Raw genomic sequence first — 18,317 nt, 5'->3', positions numbered from 1 at the left:
AGAGGGTGTGGGGGTAGTGGTTTATATCTTTACAGAGCAGAGGGTGGGGGGTGGTGGTTTATATCTCTACAGAGCAGAGGGTGGGGGGGTGGTGATTTATATCTCTACAGAGCAGAGGGTGGGGGGTGGTGGTTTATATCTCCACAGAGCAGAGGGTGGGGGGTGGTGGTTTATATCTCCACAGAGCAGAGGGTGGGGGGTGGTGGTTTATATCTCCACAGAGCAGAGGGTGGGGTGTGGTGGTTTATATCTCCACAGAGCAGATGGTGGGGGGTTGTGGTTTATATCTCTACAGAGCAGAGGGTGGGGGGTGGTGGTTTATATCTCCACAGAGCAGAGGGTGGGGGGGTAGTGGTTTATATCTCCACAGAGGTTGGGGGGGTAGTGGTTTATATCTCCACAGAGGGTGGGGGGGGGGTAGTGGTTTATATCTCCACAGAGCAGAGGGTGGGGGGGTAGTGGTTTATATCTCCACAGAGCAGAGGGTGGGGGGGAGTGGTTTATATCTCTACAGAGCAGAGGGTGGGGGGGTAGTGGTTTATATCTCTACAGAGCAGAGGGTGGGGGGTAGTGGTTTATATCTCCACAGAGCAGAGGGAGGGGGGTAGTGGTTTATATCTCCACAGAGCAGAGGGTGGGGGGGGAGTGGTTTATATCTTTACAGAGCAGAGGGTGGGGGGGTAGTGGTTTATATCTCCACAGAGCAGAGGGTGGGGGGGTAGCGGTTTATATCTCCACAGAGCAGAGGGTGGGGGGAGGTGGTTTATATCTCTACAGAGCAGAGGGTGGGGGGTGGTGGTTTATATCTCTACAGAGCAGAGGGTGGGGGGGTGGTGGTTTATATCTCCACAGAGCAGAGGGTGGGGGGTGGTGGTTTATATCTCCATAGAGCAGAGGGTGGGGGTGGTGGTTTATATCTCTACAGAGCAGAGGGTGGGGGGGGTAGTGGTTTATATCTCTACAGAGAAGAGGGTGGGGGGTAGTGGTTTATATCTCTACAGAGCAGAGGGTGGGGGGTAGTGGTTTATATCTCCACAGAGCAGAGGGTGGGGGGTGGGGGTTTATATCTCCACAGAGCAGAGGGTGGGGGGGGTTGGTGGTTTATATCTCTACAGAGCAGAGGGTGGGGGGTGGTGGTTTATATCTCCACAGAGCAGAGGGTGGGGGGGAATGGTTTATATCTCTACAGAGCAGAGGGTGGGGGGGGGTAGTGGTTTATATCTCCACAGAGCAGAGGGTGGGGGGTAGCGGTTTATATCTCCACAGAGCAGAGGGTGGGGGGGTGGTGGTTTATATCTCTACAGAGCAGAGGATGGGGGGGGTGGTTTATATCTCCACAGAGAAGAGGGTGGGGGGGTGGTGGTTTATATCTCCACAGAGCAGAGGGTGGGGGAGTAGTGGTTTATATCTCCACAGAGCAGAGGGTGGGGGGTAGTGGTTTATATCTTTACAGAGCAGAGGGTGGGGGGTGGTGGTTTATATCTCTACAGAGCAGAGGGTGGGGGGGTGGTGATTTATATCTCTACAGAGAAGAGGGTGGGGGGTGGTGGTTTATATCTCCACAGAGCAGAGGGTGGGGGGGTGGTGGTTTATATCTCCACAGAGCAGAGGGTGGGGGGTGGTGGTTTATATCTCCACAGAGCAGAGGGTGGGGGGGGGTAGTGGTTTATATCTCCACAGAGCAGAGGGTGGGGGGGGGGTAGTGGTTTATATCTCCACAGAGCAGAGGGTGGGGGGGGAGTGGTTTATATCTCTACAGAGCAGAGGGTGGGGGGGTAGTGGTTTATATCTCCACAGAGCAGAGGGTGGGGGGGTGGTGGTTTATATCTCCACAGAGCAGAGGGTGTGGGGGGTGGTGGTTTATATCTCCACAGAGCAGAGGGTGGGGGGGTGGTGGTTTATATCTCCACAGAGCAGAGGGTGTGGGGGGTGGTGGTTTATATCTCCACAGAGCAGAGGGTGTGGGGGGTGGTGGTTTATATCTCCACAGAGCAGAGGGTAGGGGGTGGTGGTTTATATCTCCACAGAGCAGAGGGTGGGGGGGTAGTGGTTTATATCTCTACAGAGCAGAGGGTGGGGGGTAGTGGTTTATATCTCCACAGAGCAGAGGGAGGGGGGGTAGTGGTTTATATCTCCACAGAGCAGAGGGTGGGGGGGAGTGGTTTATATCTCTACAGAGCAGAGGGTGGGGGGGGTAGTGGTTTATATCTCCACAGAGCAGAGGGTGGGGGGGTAGCGGTGTATATCTCCACAGAGCAGAGGGTGGGGGGAGGTGGTTTATATCTCTACAGAGCAGAGGGTGGGGGGTGGTGGTTTATATCTCTACAGAGCAGAGGGTGGGGGGTGGTGGTTTATATCTCCACAGAGCAGAGGGTGGGGGGGTGGTGGTTTATATCTCCATAGAGCAGAGGGTGGGGGGTGGTGGTTTATATCTCTACAGAGCAGAGGGTGGGGGGGTAGTGGTTTATATTTCTACATATCAGAGGGTGGGGGGTGGTGGTTTATATCTCTACAGAGCAGAGGGTGGGGGGGTAGTGGTTTATATCTCTACAGAGTAGAGGGTAGGGGGGTAGTGGTTTATATCTCCACAGAGCAGAGGGTGGGGGGGGTGGTTTATATCTCCACAGAGCAGAGGGTGGAGGGGTGGTGGTTTATATGTCTACAGAGCAGAGGGTGGGGGGGTAGTGGTTTATATCTCTACAGAGCAGAGGGTGGGGGGTAGTGGTTTATATCTCCACAGAGCAGAGGGTGGGGGGGTGGGGGTTTATATCTCCACAGAGCAGAGGGAGAGGGGGTAGTGGTTTATATCTCCACAGAGCAGAGGGTGGGGGGGAATGGTTTATATCTCTACAGAGCAGAGGGTGGGGGGGGGTAGTGGTTTATATCTCCACAGAGCATAGGGTGGGGGGTGGTGGTTTATATCTCTACAGAGCAGAGGGTGGGGGTGGTGGTTTATATCTCCACAGAGCAGAGGGTGGGGGGGGTAGTGGTTTATATCTCCACAGAGGGTGGGGGGGTAGTGGTTTATATCTCCACAGAGCAGAGGGTGGGGGGTAGTGGTTTATATTTCTACATATCAGAGGGTGGGGGGGTGGTGGTTTATATCTCTACAGAGCAGAGGGTGGGGGGTAGTGGTTTATATCTCTACAGAGCAGAGGGTGGGGGGGTAGTGGTTTATATCTCCACAGAGCAGAGGGTGGGGGGGGTGGTTTATATCTCCACAGAGCAGAGGGTGGGGGGGGGTGGTTTATATCTCCACAGAGCAGAGGGAGGGGGGGTAGTGGTTTATATCTCCACAGTGCAGAGGGTGGGGGGGAATGGTTTATAACTCTACAGAGCAGAGGGTGGGGGGGGTTTATATCTCCACAGAGCAGAGGGTGGGGGGTGGTGGTTTATATCTCCACAGAGCAGAGGGTGGGGGGGTGGTGGTTTATATCTCTACAGAGCAGAGGGTGGGGGGTGGTGGTTTATATCTCCACAGAGCAGAGGGTGGGGGGGTAGTGGTTTATATCTCCACAGAGGGTGGGGGGGGTAGTGGTTTATATCTCCACAGAGGGTGGGGGGGGGTAGTGGTTTATATCTCCACAGAGCAGAGGGTGGGGGGGTAGTGGTTTATATCTCCACAGAGCAGAGGGTGGGTGGGGGAGTGTTTTATATCTCTACAGAGCAGAGGGTGGGGGGGTAGTGGTTTATATCTCCACAGAGCAGAGGGTGGGGGGGTGGTGGTTTATATCTCCACAGAGCAGAGGGTGGGGGGTGGTGGTTTATATCTCCACAGAGCAGATGGTGGGGGGTGGTGGTTTATATCTCCACAGAGCATAGGGTGGGGGTGGTGGTTTATATCTCTACAGAGCAGAGGGTGGGGGGTGGTGGTTTATATCTCCACAGAGCAGAGGGTGGGGGGGTAGTGGTTTATATCTCCACAGAGGGTGGGGGGGTAGTGGTTTATATCTCCACTGAGGGTGGGGGGGGGGGGTAGTGGTTTATATCTCCACAGAGCAGAGGGTGGGGGGGTAGTGGTTTATATTTCTACATATCAGAGGGTGGGGGGTGGTGGTTTATATCTCTACAGAGCAGAGGGTGGGGGGTAGTGGTTTATATCTCTACAGAGCAGAGGGTGGGGGGTAGTGGTTTATATCTCCACAGAGCAGAGGGTGGGGGGGGTGGTTTATATCTCCACAGAGCAGAGGGTGGGGGGGGGTGGTTTAGATCTCCACAGAGCAGAGGGAGGGGGGGGTAGTGGTTTATATCTCCACAGAGCAGAGGGTGGGGGGGAATGGTTTATAACTCTACAGAGCAGAGGGTGGGGGGGGTGGTGGTTTATATCTCCACAGAGCAGAGGGTGGGGGGTGGTGGTTTATATCTCCACAGAGCAGAGGGTGGGGGGTGGTGGTTTATATCTCTACAGAGCAGAGGGTGGGGGGTGGTGGTTTATATCTCCACAGAGCAGAGGGTGGGGGGGTAGTGGTTTATATCTCCACAGAGGGTGGGGGGTAGTGGTTTATATCTCTACAGAGCAGAGGGTGGGGGGGAGTGGTTTATATCTCTACAGAGCAGAGGGTGGGGGGTGGTTGTTTATATCTCCACAGAGCAGAGGGTGGGGGATGGTTGTTTATATCACCACAGAGCAGAGGGTGGGGGGGGTGGTGGTTTATATCTCCACAGAGCAGAGGGTGGGCGGGTGGTGGTTTATATCTCTACAGAGCAGAGGGTGGGGGGTAGTGGTTTATATCTCTACAGAGCAGAGGGTGGGGGGTGGTGGTTTATATCTCCACAGAGCAGAGGGTGGGGGGCTGGTGGTTTATATCTCTACAGAGCAGAGGGTGGGGGGTAGTGGTTTATAGCTCCACAGAGCAGAGGGTGGGGGGAGTGGTTTATATCTCTACAGAGCAGAGGGTGGGGGGGTAGTGGTTTATATCTCCACAGAGCAGAGGGTGGGGGGGTAGTGGTTTATATCTCTACAGAGCAGAGGGTGGGGGGGTAGTGGTTTATATCTCCACAGAGCAGAGGGTGGGGGGGATAGTGGTTTATATCTCCACAGAGCAGAGGGTGGGGGGGTGGTGGTTTATATCTCCACAGAGCAGAGGGTGAAGGGGGGTTATATCTCAAAAGGCTAAAATGCTGAGTCTCTGGGGATTCATGTCAGCCATCGTAAGTTTGGTGATGGGGGTGACAGCCAATTTATAGCCAGTCTGGGGCTGGAGGATGATCAATGTGCTCAGGGCATGCTGCCATAAACGACCCAGAGAGCAGTCATTTTTATTTATTTTATTTCACCTTTATTTAACCAGGTAGGCAAGTTGAGAACAAGTTCTCATTTACAATTGCGACCTGGCCAAGATAAAGCAAAGCAGTTTTACACATACAACAACACAGAGTTTCACATGGAGTAAAACAAACATACAGTCAATAATATAAAATAAGAAAAATAAGTCTATATACAAGGTGAGCAAATGAGGTAAAGGCAAAAAAGGCCATGGTGGCGAAGTAAATACAATATAGCAAGTAAAACCTCTGGAATGGTAGATTTGCAGTGGAAGAAAGTGCAAAGTAGAAATATAAATAATAGGGTGCAAAGGAGCAAAATAAATAAATACAGTAGGGGAAGAGGTATTTGTTTGGGCTAAATTATAGATGGGCTATGTACAGGTGCAGTAATCTGTGAGCTGCTCTGACAGCTGGTGCTTAAAGCTAGTGAGGGAGATACAGTGGGGGGAAAAAGTTGATCCCCTGCTGATTTTGTATGTTTGCCCACTTACAAAGAAATGATCAGTCTATAATTTTAATGGTAGGTTTATTTGAACAGTGAGAGACAGAACAACAAAAAAATCCAGAAAAACGCATGTCAAACATTTTATAAAATGATTTGCATTTTAATGAGGGAAATAAGTATTTGACCCCTCTGCAAAACATGACTTAGTACTTGGTGGCAAAACCCTTGTTGGCAATCACAGAGGTCAGACGTTTCTTGTAGTTGGCCACCAGGTTTGCACACATCTCAGGAGGGATTTTGTCCCACTCCAGATCTTCTCCAAGTCATTAAGGTTTCGAGGCTGATGTTTGGCAACTCGAACCTTCAGCTCCCTCCACAGATTTTCTATGGGATTCAGGTCTGGAGACTGGCTAGGCCACTCCAGAACCTTAATGTGCTTCTTCTTGAGCCACTCCTTTGTTGCCTTGGCCATGTGTTTTGGGTCATTGTCATGCTGGAATACCCATCCATGACCCATTTTCAATGCCCTGGCTGAGGGAAGGAGGTTCTCACCCAAGATTTGACGGCACATGGCCCCGTCCATCGTCGCTTTGAAGCGGTGAAGTTGTCCTGTCCCCTTAGCAGAAAAACACCCCCAAAGCATAATGTTTCCACCTCCATGTTTGACGGTGGAGATGGTGTTCTTGGGGTCATAGGCAGCATTCCTCCTCCTCCAAACACGGCGAGTTGAGTTGATGCCAAAGAGCTCCATTTTGGTCTCATCTGACCACAACACTTTCACCCAGTTGTCCTCTGAATCATTCAGATGTTCATTGTCAAACTTCAGACGGGCATGTATATGTATTCTTGAGCAGGGGGACCTTGCGGGCGCTGCAGGATTTCAGTCCTTCACAGCGTAGTGTGTTTCCAATTGTTTTCTTGGTGACTATGGTCCCAGCTGCCTTGTGATCATTGACAAGATCCTCCCGAAAATTCTGGGCTGATTCCTCACCCTTCTCATGATCATTGCAACTCCACGAGGTGAGATCTTGCATGGAGCCCCAGGCCAAGGGATATTGACAGTTCTTTTGTGTTTCTTCCATTTGTGAATAATCGCACCAAATGTTGTCACCTTCTCACCAAGCTGCTTGGCGATGGTCTTGTAGCCCATTCCAGCCTTGTGTAGGTCTACAATCTTGTCCCTGACATCCTTGGAGAGCTCTTTGGTCTTGGCCATGGTGGAGAGTTTGGAATCTGATTGATTGATTGCTTCTGTGGACAGGTGTCTTTTTTACAGGTAACAAGCTGCGGTTAGGAGCACTCCCTTTAAGAGTGTGCTCCTAATCTCAGCTCGTTACCTGTATAAAAGACACCTAGGAGCCAGAAATCTTTCTGATTGAGAGGGGGTCAAATACTTTTTTCCCTCATTAAAATGCAAATCAATTTATAACATTTTTGACATGCGTTTTTCTGGATATTTTTGTTGTTATTCTGTCTCTCACTGTTCAAATAAACCTCCCATTAAAATTATAGACGGATCCTTCTTTGTTAGTGGGCAAACGTACAAAATCAGCAGGGGATCAAATACTTTTTTCCCCCCACTGTAAGTGTTTCCAGTTTTAGAGATTTTTGTAGTTCGTTCCAATCATTGGCAGCAGAGAACTGGAAGGAGAGGCAGCCGAAGGAGGAATTGGCTTTGGGGGTGACCAGAGAGATATACCTGCTGGAGAGCGTGCTACAGGTGGGTGCTGCTACGGTGACCAGCGAGCTGAGATAAGGGGGAACTTTCCCTAGCAGGGTCTTGTAGATGACCTGGAGCCAGTGGGTTTGGCGACGAGTATGAAGCGAGGGCCAGCCAACAAGAGCGTACAGGTTGCAGTGGTGGGTAGTATATCGGGCTTTGGTGACAAAACAGATGGCACTATGAGTAGGGTATTGGAGGCTATTTTGTAAATGACGTCGCCGAAGTCGAGGATCGGTAGGATGGTCAGTTTTACGAGGGTATGTTTGGCAGCATCAGTGAAAGATGTTTTGTTGCGAAATAGGACACCAATTCTAGATTTAACTTTGGATTGGAGATGTTTGATGTGAGTCTGGAAGGAGAGTTTACAGTCTAACCAGACACCTAGGTATTTGTAGTTGTCCACATATTCTAAGTCAGAACCGTCCAGAGTAGTGATGCTGGACGGGCGGGCAGGTGCAGGCAGCGATCGGTTGAAGAGCATGCATTTAGTTTTACTTGTATTTAAGAGCAGTTGGAGGCCACGGAAGGAGAGTTGTATGGCATTGAAGCTCGTCTGGAGGGTAGTTAACACAGTGTCCAAAGAAGGGCCAGAAGTATACAGAATGGTGTCACCACACAAAGCCCAAACCCAGTCTGTATCACGCTGATGGAGAGAGAGGCCAGACAACAGAAACAGTACCCAAACGCTTTTGCACAGTGTCCCCCCCCCCCCCAAGGTCTCTCGAGTGGCGCAGCAGTCTAAGGCATTGCATCTCAGTGCAAGAGGCATCACTACAGTCCCTGGTTCGATTCCAGGTTGTAACTGACTTGCCTAGTTAAATAAAGGTTCAATTTAAACATTTACAAAATAAATACATTACTTTTTTTATTTTTACAAAAAGTATGTTTTTTAAAATAATTGTCTTGTGACCAGCAATGTTTGTAAGGACAACCCAGTCTTAAGCCACGACCCCAGAAGAACTGGCTGAGAGCCACCATGTGGTAATCACTGGAGTGGACCACATAACATTGTGACCCCCAACAGTGGATATAATACCAGCAGACTGAGCCAACTTGGATCATCTAGACTTTCAAATCAGGCCATCCAAATAAGGCTGTAGTCATATTACTGGTTTCTCATTGTCTATCACAAATCTTTCTCTCTATTCAATTCAGCAGACTTTATTGACATGGCCAGAAATTACTTACATTGTCAAAGTACACTTATAACAACAGTAGCAGGACTAACAGCAATAAGACATCAATAATAATAGTAGTAGTAGTAGTAGTAGTAGTAGTAGTAGTAGCAGTAGTAGTAGTAGTAGTAGTAGTAGTAGTAGAAATGGTATTACTATTAACAGCAACAACAATAGCTCTCCCTCTGTGCTGTTAAGACAGCACAGCAGTACCATAGACAGGGGAGGGGAAAGGGGGCTGGAGTGCAGGGACATTGCACATACCTCTACGATGGTGACTTTAGCTGCCTTGCACATGGGCTGGTTGAAGTTCCTAGCTGTTTTCCTAGACACACATACACACAGAGAGATGACCTTAGCTCACAATAGTGTTGCACGGTATACAAAACTTCTGTACTTTATCAATACTAGAACATGAAAAACTTTTCAGCACAATAATTTTTGATACTTTCGGTACTTCTGTCAAATGTGTCACGTCATATAAGGATTTAGAGGATGGAGTCTGTCTAGTAATTTGTCTGAATCTCCTCAAGGAGGCAGTAATAAACTAGCCAGATTACTAGCGCTTGCAGCTGACACCGCAAGCCACTTTTGAGAAGCAAGCGGAAACATCATACCTCCATGCCAGCAACTTGTTGACAAAACTGGCTGTAGAAGCAAACAATGGGAATACTTTGATTACAGAGCAGACGAGGACCAGCCCAAAAAAAACAATTAAGCAAAATGTGATTCAAAATAGTGCAGTGCAAGGGAGGCTTAGTTCCAAAATAGCACAAAGAAGCTATTTTATGACATTTGCATTGTAACATTGTCATTATTCTACTAAATTTGAAAAATGAAAAAATGGTGACAATGACGAACATACACTGAGTGTACAAAACATTATGAACACCTGCTCTTTCCATGACAGACTGACCAGGTGAATCCAGGTGAAAGCTATGATCCCTTATTGATGTCACTTGTTAAATCCACTTCAGCCAGTGTAGATGAAGAGGAGGAGACAGGTTAAATAAGGATGTTTAAGCCTTGAGACAATTGAGACCTGGATTGTGTATGTATGTGTGCCATTTAGAGGGTGAATGGGCAAGACAAAAAAATGTAAGTGCCTTTGAACGGGATATAGTAGTAGGTGCAACGCTGCTGGGTTTTACAAACTCAACAGTTTCCTGTGTGTATCAAGAATGGTCCACCACCCAAAGGACCTCCAGCCAAGTTGACACAACTGTGGGAAACAGAATGCTTTTGTATCCCTGTGGAATGCTTTTGACACCTTGTAGAGTCCATGCCCTGTCGAATTGAGGCTGTTCTGAGGGAACAAGTGGGTGTGCAGCTCAATATAAGGAAGGTGTTCATAATGTTTTGTACACTCAGTGTAGAAGCTTCAGAAAGGAGCTTCAAAGTGTTTGTATGTCGTTTCGGAACTAAACTATTCATTTATTACATTAAAATGATTTACCTGTAATGAATCCTAGGTCTAATGAATGCCATTTGACCCAATATTATGACCATAGATGAGCAAATGAACCCCGATATGTATCAAATTACATTTTAAAAACAGTTTTGTCTGCTCAGTCTCTGATATGGTTTTGCATAAGGAACATTTTAGGTATTCTTCTGCTATTTAATATGGTGTTTGATTTTTACATGAAATTGAATATAGAATATATTTTACTTGTTCTACCAGTTAACAACTTTATGTTTAAAAAAATAAAGCCCAATGGTTATTCTGTGACTTTAGCTAATACGCATTTTTTTGTTCCTGTGGTATCATTTCAGTATCGACTATCGTTTTGGTACTGAGTATCGTTTCGGTATCATGATACTAAACCTGGTATCAGTAGAAGTCAAAAATCAGGTATCGTCCCAACACTCGCTCACAATTGATGGATTCTGGGTTCTGACTTCTAAAACGTGAAATAGGGTTAATTATCAGGTATCCTACTGAAATATTGAGTGCGATGGTTTAGAGGGTAGGAGGAAGATAAATGGTGGGTTCAATTAAGCTTGGAATGTACTGAGTGTAGGGAAAACGATCACGTGGCAGGCATTGATAAGGGGAGAGAGCCGTGGATTAGTGATGAAGGGGGTCGAGGTCAGGTCGGTCACGTTAAGGGAGAAGGAATGGTTAATTGCCCGCGTCACTTAATTTCCTGCTTGGCGACAGAGATGTAGTGCATGGAGAGAAGGAGGAGATTCCAACCCAAATTGGGGTACATATACCACCACTATTGGAAATGTGTTTTGGTCGGTTCAGCTGTTCGACCCTCTGGGATGAATAAACTTGGTTTGAGCTCTCATAGTGTCCGTCGAGTTCTTTTTCTGCTAATTAGAATCTAACACAATCATTCATCTCAAATAAAATTGCATTTGTCACATGCGGTGAATACAACAGGTGTAAACCTTACAGTGAAATGCTTACTTACAAGCAAGCAATACAACAGCGACACCATTAACATAGAGCAATCATGCAATGTTCTCTTTAACAAATAAGCAACCATTGTTTCAACACTGCCAGTCTTTGCCTGTGAAGTCAAAGGGGATTGTTAGTTGGAAAGCAAATACTGTGCCCCTGTGGTGACAAATTGAATTGCATTTACTAGGACATTTTCAGTGTACAGGAGTGTATTCATTCACAGGTTTGAATGCAAGGTTGTAAACAAAACAAACAAACAACAATATGGGTCCGTTTTCATGTGGACAGAGTGAATGTTCTTCTCACATCCTGACAGACAAGCCAACTAAGAAAAAAAGCAATTTCAGTCAGACCTAATTCTGATGTATTTTTTAATTTCTGGAGAATGTTCAATCTCTTTAAGCTGTCTATTGTCAATATCTTAATTCAGTCACTGAGCTTAAAAGGCTTGTATCTCCTACCATCAACCAATATGGCACAGAGCCAAGCGACCAGCAGGCCCTGACTGCTGCTTATTGTGGTAACATCACAAAGTGATTAGGAAGGGTTAAACCTGACCTGGCGAAAGCAGTGGTATAAATCTCAGTGGCTTGGGTAAACGTGTGTTAAATGTTTATTCCCACAATACTATTATCATGGCTGTTAAGCCGTAATGATGCACCCTGTCTCTTCAGCAGCATTACAGTCTTAGTGACAGCAGATTTTCTAAGGGGTACATAAGCGTCATAATAAATGGTACCCTATGCTTTGTGCAGGGATTCAAGGAGTAGGATGGAGTAAGTTGCCCTGATATCAGGTCATTTTTAGACCCAAAACGAATGATTGACAGACACAGGTGAATGTAATGGTATCTACCTGAAGACGATGTTCCCGGCCTTGTCAGCCTTCCAGGCCTTGACCAGAGCAAAGTCTCCAGTGATGGCCTTCTCCATGATGTAATGCCTGCCATTAAACTCCCGCACCTGCCGAACAATGACATAGCAAGCCATTCAAGAGACAGCACCAGAAGACAGCTGGATATGACAGCATGTTGGGTGTGGTTATATAGCTAACGGTGTGGTATTTCAGTATGGCTAGATTGTGTGTTAATAATAGCAGTCAGAGATGGAGATGTGTCTTTGTGTCACACGGTGGTGAATGTCAAGAATCAACAATCCCAGAGAAGTGTTAAAAATAGCCCACGTTAACATGTGTAGCTTAAGAAACAAGGTTCATTAAATCAATAATTTGCTATTAATAGATGACATTCATATTCTGACAATCTCTGAAACTCACTTAGATAATACCATTGATGATACAGTGGTAGCAATACATGGTTATAAGACCTAGAGAAAAGCCAAAGGTGGAGGTGTGGCTGTTTATATTCAGCACCACATTCCTGTAAAGCTTAGAGATGATCTCATGTTAAATACTGTTGAAGTAAAATGGCTACAGGTTCATCTGCCTCACCTAAAGTCCATTCTGGTGGGAAGCTGCTATTGTCCACCAAGTGCAAACAGTCAGTATTTGGATAACATGTGTGAAATGCTTGATAATGTATGTGATATCAATAAAGAGGTATATTTTCTGGGTGATTTAAATATTGACTGGCTTTCATCAGTCTGCCCACTCAAGAGAAAGCTTCAAACTGTAACTAGTGTAACTGGTTCAGGTTAACAACCAACCTACCAGGGTAGTTACAAACAGCACAGAAATGAAATAATCAACATGTATTGATCACATCTTCCCTAATGCTGCAGAAATTAGTTTGAAAGCAGTATACAAATCCATCGGATGTAGTGATCACAATATAGTAGCCATATCTCGGAAAACCAAAGTTCCAAAGGCTGGGCCTAATATAGTATATAAGAGGTCATACAAGACGTTTTGTAGTGATTCCTATGTTGTTGATGTAAAGAATATTTGTTGGTCTGTGGTGTGTAATGAGGTGCCACCAGACGCTGCGCTGCACTTGACACATTTATGAAATTGCTTATCCCAGTTACTAATAATCATGAGCCCATTAGGAAAATGACTGTAAAAACTTAAATCCCCATGGATTGATAAGGAATTGAAAAATTGTATGGTTGAGAAGGATGAGGTAAATAAATGGCAAATAAGTCTGGCTGCACAACTGATTGGCAAACGTACTGCAAATTAAGAAATCATGTGACTAAACTAAATAAAAAGAAACTACACTATGAAATAAAGATACATTACATAAAGAATGATAGCAAAAAGCTTTGGAGCACCTTAAATGAAATTTTGGGCAAAAAGGCCAAATCTGCTCCATCATTCATTGAATCAGATGGCTTTTTCATCACAAAACCCACTGATATTGCTAACTACTTTAATGATTTTTTTCATTGGTAAAATTAGCAAATGCAGGCATGACAAAACCCATCCAAGAATATCTGACCAAATTATGAAAGACAAGCATTGTAATTTTGAATTCCGTAAAGTTAGTGTGGAAGAGGTGAAAAAATGGTTGTCTATTACCAACTGACAAGCCCCCGGGGTCTGACAACTTGGATGGAAAATTACTGAGGATAATAGCAGATGATATTGACACTTCTATTTGCCATATATTCAATTTAATCCTACTAGAAAGCGTGTGCCCTCAGGCCTGGAGGGAAGCAAAAGTTTCTTCCCTATCCAAGGATAGTAAGGCCCCCCTTTACTGGCTCAAATGGCCGACCAATCAGCCTGTTACCAACCCTTTGTAAACTTTTGGAAAAAAGTGTGTTTGACCAGATACAATGCTATTTTACAGTAAACAAATTGACAAGACTTTCAGCACGCTTATACGGAATGACATTCAACAAGCACAGCATGTACACAAATGACTGATGATTGGCTGAGAGAAATTGATGATAAAAAGATTGTGGGCTGTTTTGTTAGACGAAAAAACCTGTGTGTTATGGATTTACACCAGCTGCTATATTGTGGATAAAGAGTTACCTGTCTAACAGAACACAGATCGCTTTCTTTAATGGAAGCATCTTCAACATAATCCAGGTAGAATCAGGAATTCCCCAGGGCAGCTGTCTAGACCCAAAACTTTTTCAATCTTTACTAATGACATGCCACTGGCTTTGAGTAAAGCCAGCATGTCTATGTATTCGAATGACTCAACACTATACACGTCACTACTATAGCGACTGTAATGACTAACACTTAACAAAGAGCTGAACCTGGACTATTGTTCAGTCGTGTAGTCAGACACCCATGCATACCCCACAAGACATGCCACCAGAGGTCTCTTCACAGTCCCCAAGTCCAGAACAGACTATGGGAGGCGCACAGTGCTAAATAAAGCCATGACTACATGGAACTCTATTCCACATTAAGTAACTCATGCCAGCAGTAAAATTTGATTGAAAAACGAATAAAAATACACCTTATGGAACAGCGGGGACTGTGAAGCAACACAAACATGGGCACAGACATGCATACAAACGCACAATAACATACGCACTATACACACACGTACACATGGATTTTGTGTTGTGGATATGTGGTAGTAGAGTAGGGGCCTGAGGGTACACACTTAATATGTTGTGAAATCTATTGAGAACGTATTGCAATGTTTTAAAAAAATGTATAACTGCCTTAATTTTGCTGGATCCCAGGAAGAGTAGCTGTTGCCTTGGCAGGAACTAAATGGGGATGCCTAATAAATACAAATGTGGTGCTAGAAACAACATGGTGGAAGACGCTGGGGTCTGACCTCTCTCTGTTCGCTGGCAATGGCGATAGTTCCATCTTTGTTGTATTTGATGGGGGAGCCGCCCTCCTGGATGAGGGTACCGTAGCCTGTAGCCGTGAAGAAGGCAGGAACACCCGCACCCCCTGCTCTGATCCTCTCTGCTAGGGTACCCTGGAGGACAGAGGTCATCAATGGCTTCATTACTCAAAATCACTGAACCTGGACATTCAAAACCTCCACCACTAACGCATCTCACTCCCAATAAGTAGAATGGGCAAACCAGTAAAGCAATTTAGTGTGTTCGCGTGCGTGTTACCTGTGGTGTTAGCTCCACCTCCAGCTCCCCAGACAGGTACTGCCTCTCAAACTCGACGTTCTCTCCCACATAGGAGGAGATCATCCTCTTGATCTGTTTGGTCTGTAGGAGCAGACCAAGCCCAAAGTTATCCACCCTGCAGGGAGATAAGACAGGTTACTACACACAGGTTACTACGCACACACACACACACACACAGTATTGCAGAACCTTAAAAAAAATAAAAAAGTTTGTTGTATTATTCATGGTCAAGCTACTGTGGTGGTGTTGTTTCCGGCTCAGTGACTAAGCTACTGTGGTGGTGTTGTTTCCGGCTCAGTGACTAAGCTACTGTGGTGGTGTTGTTTCCGGCTCAGTGAATAAGCTACTGTGGTGTGGATGTGTCCGGCTCAGTGAATAAGCTACTGTGGTGGTGTTGTTTCCGGCTCAGTGAATAAGCTACTGTGGTGGTGTTGTTTCCGGCTCAGTGACTAAGCTACTGTGGTGGTGTTGTTTCCGGCTCAGTGAATAAGCTACTGTGGTGTGGATGTGTCCGGCTCAGTGAATAAGCTACTGTGGTGTGGATGTGTCCGGCTCAGTGAATAAGCTACGGTGACGGTGTTGTTTACACCTCAATGACTAAGCTACTGTGACGGTGTTGTTTACACCTCAGTGAATAAGCTACTGTGGTGGTGTTGTTTCCGGCTCAGTGAATAAGCTACTGTGGTGTGGATGTGTCCGGCTCAGTGACTAAGCTACAGTGGTGGTGTTGTTTCCGGCTCAGTGACTAAGCTACAGTGGTGGTGTTGTTTCTGGCTCAGTGAATAAGCTACTGTGGTGTGGATGTGTCCGGCTCAGTGAATAAGCTACTGTGGTGTGGATGTGTCCGGCTCAGTGAATAAGCTACTGTGGTGTGGATGTGTCCGGCTCAGTGAATAAGCTACAGTTGTGGTTTTGTTTCCGGCTCAGTGACTAAGCTACTGTGGTGGTGTTGTTTCTGGCTCAGTGAATAAGCTACTGCGGTGGTGGTGTTTACATCTCAGTGGATAAGCTACTGTGGTGTGGATGTGTCCGGCTCAGTGACTAAGCTACTGTGACGGTGTTGTTTCCGGCTCAGTGACTAAGCTACTGTGACGGTGTTGTTTCCGGCTCAGTGACTAAGCTACTGTGACGGTGTTGTTTCCGGCTCAGTGACTAAGCTACTGTGACGGTGTTGTTTCCGGCTGTGACTAAGCTACTGTGACGGTGTTGTTTCCGGCTCAGTGACTAAGCTACTGTGACGGTGTTGTTTCCGGCTCAGTGAACAAGCTACTGTGATGGTGTTGTTTCCGGCTCAGTGAACAAGCTACTGTGACGGTGTTGTTTCCGGCTCAGTGAACAAGCTACTGTGACAGTGTTGTTTCCGGCTCAGTGAACAAGCTACTGTGAAGGTGTTGTTTCCAGCTCAGTGACTAAGCTACTGGGAATGTTAACCAAGTGCAACGATCTAGTAAAACAGCCTGAAATTAGATTTCAGTTATCAATCGTTCTGCAAAGTGAAAAAGCAGAGCAATGGAGAGGGAATGCATACAATGAACCTACAGTATGCATTCCCTCTCTCCCTCCCACTGCAGAGTTGATTCCCTTCTCATCTTTCTTCAACTCTCTCCTTCCTCCTCTATTTATCCCTTCCTTTACTCCATTATGTGTTGTACAGGGCTCACATTACTCCAAAATGGTTACTTAAGGTCACAGGAAGAGGAGGAGGAGCAGCACCAGACCTCTTCCTGACAGGCAGCCAAGCCACAACCATACACAGATACAGAGACACACAGAAACAGCTTGACTTCTGCAGGCAAGGCATAACAAGGTCACTTAAGTTTATACTAGGATTGCTTCTTCCATTCTAAGATATAACGAAACAGGACCCATCATAAGTGGTTTGGTTGTTGGACTACTTCAGATAGTTACATTTTTCCCACTTCAATGACCTTTGGGAGTTGAAAGACTGGCGCGAGCTACTGCTGTGAAGAAAGCAGTCACAATGGTTTACAAGGCTGCCTCAAGAGGGTATAGAAACTACCCAACTGCCAAGACGAAGAAAGGCTGGGGCTGCCACAATAGCCTCTGAGTGTCAGTCATTAACTAATGGAAGTGATCTTGGGTAAATAAAACAATGATGTTTAACTCCAGGAAGCAATGCGTCACCTGCCTTTCTTGTGCCAGAGTGGTAAAACTATAGCTGGTCGAATCTCAACTGTTTTTCTACCCATATAAGCAGTTCACTAAAGACAATTAACAAGTGCAAGACAGAAGTGCATATATTGGCTTCATGAAACTCAGACTACACTAAATACTTAATTTAGGGATAATTAAGATATATTCGTAATGAATGTGAAAACTTGGGCAAAATCATAGTCTACTAATCACATCTCTTTATTCTTTCGATCCAATCTAGTAGAATAAAATAGTTGGTGCGAGTAAAAGATCTCCCAGTCACGTTGCTAATGTTGGGGAAGGTTTGGGACGGGAAAGAACAGGCTTTGTCCTTCACACAACTTCTAGGTCAGCTTCCACACACCATCTAGGGCAAGAATGCTCAGAACACCAACAACACAGTTATCAAGTCCTGTGATACACACACGGCCAGTCAGCTTCACTAGGAGATACTGGACAATCATGTCCACTTTAGTTCAGCTAACATAGACAAGTCAGCAGTATACTGCATGTCATTGAGAAAGAGAGCTTTCTGCTCTTATCTTATTATAATTTCCATATCAAACTGTGCAGAACAGGTGTACTCCTGTTTCTGAAACAGGGGAGATTGAATGTGCAGCCCACAGCACACACTTCCAAATGAATCATTATCTCTAAATGTGCAGGAGCAATTTTCAAGAATAATTTATATTGGAGAAATGATAACCCCCATGCACAATGGTCTATGCAATCTTACATTTTCTGTATCTCCAATACAAGTCTGTTGACTGAGAGCTCAACAAACTAAACACAGTTGTTAAGAACTTGGTGTGCAGATGTTTAGACTACTGTATTTCATGCAGTACTGAGTATTTCACAAGCAGTTCACAAGCAGTTCACAAGCAGTTCACTCCATTCTAGCTGAAGAAATTAGGTCAAAATGGACAGTGTTTTCAATCAAGGGGAGATGGTTCTGACTGCTCTTTCTTCAACACCTGGGAAAAACTCAAACCTTTCCTACAAAATAAACCCCACTGTTTGAACAGTGCTGGCATTAATGTTTAGTGCTTACAACATCTTATGTCATTAACAGTGTGATGTGTCTGTTGTACAGTAACTCCATCAGAAGGTTATG

At 45.7% G+C, this 18,317-nt stretch overlaps 1 protein-coding gene across 1 annotated transcript in view; it reads right to left on the bottom strand.

Annotated features, from left to right (window-relative positions):
• LOC106580620 (succinyl-CoA:3-ketoacid coenzyme A transferase 1, mitochondrial) overlaps positions 1 to 18,317 on the bottom strand; it is a 188,605-nt gene that overhangs the window by 161,238 nt on the left and 9,050 nt on the right. Inside the window, exons 4-7 of the mRNA XM_014161871.2 lie at positions 15,029 to 15,164; positions 14,734 to 14,883; positions 11,880 to 11,986; positions 8,876 to 8,936 (exon numbers count right to left, since the gene is read on the bottom strand). Coding sequence (XP_014017346.1) covers positions 8,876 to 8,936; positions 11,880 to 11,986; positions 14,734 to 14,883; positions 15,029 to 15,164 — 454 coding nt within the window. The remainder of the gene's footprint in view (positions 1 to 8,875; positions 8,937 to 11,879; positions 11,987 to 14,733; positions 14,884 to 15,028; positions 15,165 to 18,317) is intronic.

The sequence above is a fragment of the Salmo salar genome, chromosome ssa20 (assembly GCF_905237065.1).
Source record: "Salmo salar chromosome ssa20, Ssal_v3.1, whole genome shotgun sequence".
NCBI classification, from domain to species: domain Eukaryota; kingdom Metazoa; phylum Chordata; class Actinopteri; order Salmoniformes; family Salmonidae; genus Salmo; species Salmo salar.
Note: the sequence above shows the minus strand (reverse complement) of the source record. Positions and strands in the feature narration are given on the sequence as shown.